We start from the raw sequence: 3,841 nt of genomic DNA, 5'->3' as shown, positions 1-3,841 counted from the left end.
CAACTACCACCATAATCGAGTCCTTACCCCTTTGAGTTCTCGGCAAACCAAGGATAAAATCCATGCTTACCTCATTCCATGGCTGTACAGTGCAGGGCGGAGTGTATACAAACCTTTGTGAACGTGCTCTTAGCCTTTTGACATACCACACATTTCGCCACGATCTCTTGCACGTCCTTATTCATTCTTGGCCGTAGAAATGTTCACTTAGGATGTCACTTGTCTTATTAACTCCAAAGTGTCCAAAGAATAGCTCCGCCATGAGCTTCTCGTACCAACAACTCCCTAATCGACCCATTCGGAATGCATAGCCGATTACCCTTGAAGAGATAGCCATCACGAGCAGTATACAAACCTGTTGGATCAATGATTTCCTTTGAAAATTCTGGATCAGACTTGTACAGTTCCTTGATATGTTCGAAACCAAGAATCCTTGCATCCAACTCAATCAACAATGAATGCCTTCTTGATAATGCATCAGCCACGATATTAGAACTTCCCGTCTTATATTTTGAAGAAAACGTGAATGATTGCAAGAATTCTACCCATTTGGCATGTCTTTGATTTAACTTTTGCTGTCCATGGATGTGTTTAAGAGCCTCGTGATCAGAATGTAAAATAAACGGCTTTGGACGCAGATAATGACTCCAATGATCCAATGCTCTCACGATTGCATAAAACTCCTTGTCATAAGTTGAATAGTTCAACCTTGCACCGTTTAATTTCTCGCTGAAATATGCAATAGGCCTCTTTTCTTGTATTAACACGGCACCAATTCCAACACCACTTGCATCACACTCGACTTCAAACAATTTATTAAAATCAGGTAGTGCTAAAACAGTCCGAGCATAGCTTGCGTTTTACCTCTTCAAACGCCTTTTGGGCGCTGCTAGTCCATACGAACTCTCCTTTCTTGGTTAACTCTGTAATTGGAGCCACAATCGAGCTAAAACCCTGGATGAATCGTCTATAAAATGATGCTAAACCATGAAAGCTTCGCACCTCTCGTAGTTGATTTCGAACTCGCCCAGGCTTGAATAGCATCGACCTTAGATGGGTCCATACTTACTCCGTCTTTTCCCACAATATAACCAAGAAAGACAACACTTGAGACCATAAAAGTACATTTTTCCAACTTACCATAAAGCTTCGATCTCGCAAACTTCAAACACAGCTCGCAAATGTCGTTTGTGCGACTCTTCATCTTTGCTATAAATCAGGATGTCGTCAAGATAGACCACCACAAATTTGTTAAGGAACGGCCTTAACACTTCATTCATCAACCTCATAAACGAACTAGGAGCATTGCACAACCCAAACGGCATCACAAGCCATTCATATAATCCTTGCTTCGTTTTAAACGCGGTCTTCCACTCATCCCCTTCTCGAATCCTCATTTGATGGTAGCCACTCCTCAAATCCAGTTTAGAAAAGACACACGAACCAGAAAGTTCGTCAAGCATATCATCAAGTCTTGGCATAGGAAAGCGATATTTGATTGTAATGTTATTCACCGCTCTACTATCAATGCACATTCTCCAAGTCCCTTCCTTCTTTGGCACTAATAACGCAGGCACCGCACAAGGACTTAAACTCTCTTGAACATATCCTCTATTTATCAATTCTTGGACTTGTCTCTGTAACTCCTTTGCTTCCTCCGGATTACAACGATAGGCCGGCTTATTAGGCAATGCCGCCCCTGGAATCAGATCTATTTGGTGTTCAATACCACGTAAAGGAGGTAACCCATCCGGTAATTCATCCTAAACACATCCCGAACTCTTCTAATAGCTCCTGTACCCCACGGTCATTACACACACCAACGGACCCTAATTCACGAACCATCAGCACATAAGTTCGTTCTCCACGAGCTAAAGCTTCCTCAACCTCCCGAGCCTCCATAAACATACTCCCCTTCTTTGTTTTAGACTCTTTAATCTTGTTAGGTGACATAGGTTTCAGATTATATCTCACATTACCCTTCATCACGCTATACACATTGGCTCTCCCGTCATGTTCAACCTTTCTATCGAATTGCCAAGGCCTACCCAACAGAATGTGGCATGCATTCATAGGAATTATATCGCACCACACCTCATCAGTATAGGGTCCTAAACTCAACGAAACTAAGGCTTGTTTCTTAACTTGAATCCCATTCTCCCCATTCAGCCAATGCAATTTATATGGTTTAACTCGGTCTTTAGTTTGCAATTTTAGTTCATCAACAAGGTCCCTTGCTACTACATTAGCACATGATCCACTATCAATAATAAGATTGCAAATTTTACGGTTTACCTTGCACCGAGTATGGAAGATTTGCTCCCGTTGTTCATTCTCGGTGAACCCGTTTCCATATGCAAATTACGCAGCACTAAACACTCCTCGTCACTCAACGGATCCAAATCATAGACTAATCCTTCACCATCAGTTTCAACATTCCCTTGGACTGTTTCTTCCTCTGGCGTGACAAATACGGGGATCAAATCACATAATTCTTGAGTGTTAGGGCTCGTTTACGAGGACATTCGTTTGCTATATGTCCATAGCCTTGACACTTGAAGCAACGTCTCAAAGAACTCCCCTTTGGCTCGGCAACACCCTTTCCTTTGTCCTTGGGTTCTTCTTTCGGGATTTCTTTAGCCTTGCTAGAGCGGCTGGAATATGAATTCGTTCCCGAACTTTGTCCCTTGGAATAAGCATGAGGTTTTTGTGCCTTATCATGTTTCTCGAACTTCCATGCTAATCGACACACATCATTAAAACCTTCATAATTCTGGATCTCGACTCTTTTAGCAATTGCGGGTGTTAGGCCCTTGATGAATCTCGCCACCCTTAGCTCTTCTTTCTCCTCAAGATCGCATACAATCGACATCTTCTCGAATTCTTTGATGTATTCAGTCACCGTCATGCTTCCTTGCTCTAAAGATTGGAGCTTTAAGTAGTTATCTTGTTCATAATCCCTTGGCAGGAATCGTCTCATCAAGTGCTTCTTTAATTTGATCCAAGATTCGATCTTGTCCTTGCCTTCCTTTCTCCTTTGTTTTTTCAGATTTTCGTACCATAAAGATGCATACTTTGTAAGCTTCAAGATTGCAACTTTAAATTGCTTCTTGTCATCGTATTCTTTATACTCGAAAACCCTTTCAGCTTGTCTTACCCAATCCAGAAATTTTTCCGGATCCATCTCGCCATCAAAGTCAGGAATATCGAGTTTTAAACCTCGATCATCATCGTTCTTATTTTTTGACTTCCTCTTTGGCTGCTCGTCCTCTTCTTCAGATTCGGATGGAGTGTCCGATTCTTTTTTCTTCTCTTTAGCCTTCAACATGCTTGCTATATTTTTTAACACATAAGCCATCTGAGCCATCTCCAACTTCAGCTCGTTATGACCATCTTCCCATGTTTTCGGACCTTCTTCACCGTCTTTAACCATGATTAGCAACGTCCCAAGACAGATCTATTAAGGAATAAATCTGAACTTAGCTCGTAACCAATTTGATGTAAAACAAAGATGGAAAAACGAGATTGAACAGATCGTTGAACTGTTCGGTTGAGTTTGTTATTTACGAGATTGTGTATGTCGTGGTAATTGGTAAATTTGCAGCGGAAATTGTGTTGTTTGGACTGATTATTTCGTGATTATGAATGTAACTGGATAGTATGGTGAATTCCTAGTCCTAACCTCGCAAGGTGTCAAACGCAGATTCACGCAATCAACCTCGCAAGGAAGATCTAAAGATTAAGCTCGCAAACCTAATCAGAATAATGCTCACAAATGTAAACAATTTTATTGCTGGAAATTCGATGATAGTTTCTCGCTTCATACACGGCCTAATATACT

The 3,841-nt window shown here is 41.3% G+C and overlaps 1 protein-coding gene across 1 annotated transcript; it reads right to left on the bottom strand.

Moving 5' to 3' along the window:
- Positions 1 to 227: 227 nt before the first annotated feature.
- Positions 228 to 3,433, bottom strand: LOC141639585 (uncharacterized). The gene is made up of 5 exons (XM_074448671.1): positions 2,566 to 3,433; positions 2,296 to 2,458; positions 1,821 to 2,044; positions 546 to 802; positions 228 to 503 (listed from the first exon to the last, which is right to left on the bottom strand). Exons 1-5 carry the CDS (start codon positions 3,431 to 3,433, stop codon positions 228 to 230), a joined length of 1,788 nt encoding a protein of 595 aa, XP_074304772.1.
- Between the last annotated feature and the right edge of the window lie 408 nt (positions 3,434 to 3,841).

This window comes from Silene latifolia, unplaced genomic scaffold, assembly GCF_048544455.1.
Source record: "Silene latifolia isolate original U9 population unplaced genomic scaffold, ASM4854445v1 scaffold_457, whole genome shotgun sequence".
NCBI classification, from domain to species: domain Eukaryota; kingdom Viridiplantae; phylum Streptophyta; class Magnoliopsida; order Caryophyllales; family Caryophyllaceae; genus Silene; species Silene latifolia.
The sequence above is the reverse complement of the archived record's forward strand: the minus strand, read 5'-3'. Positions and strand labels throughout refer to the sequence as shown.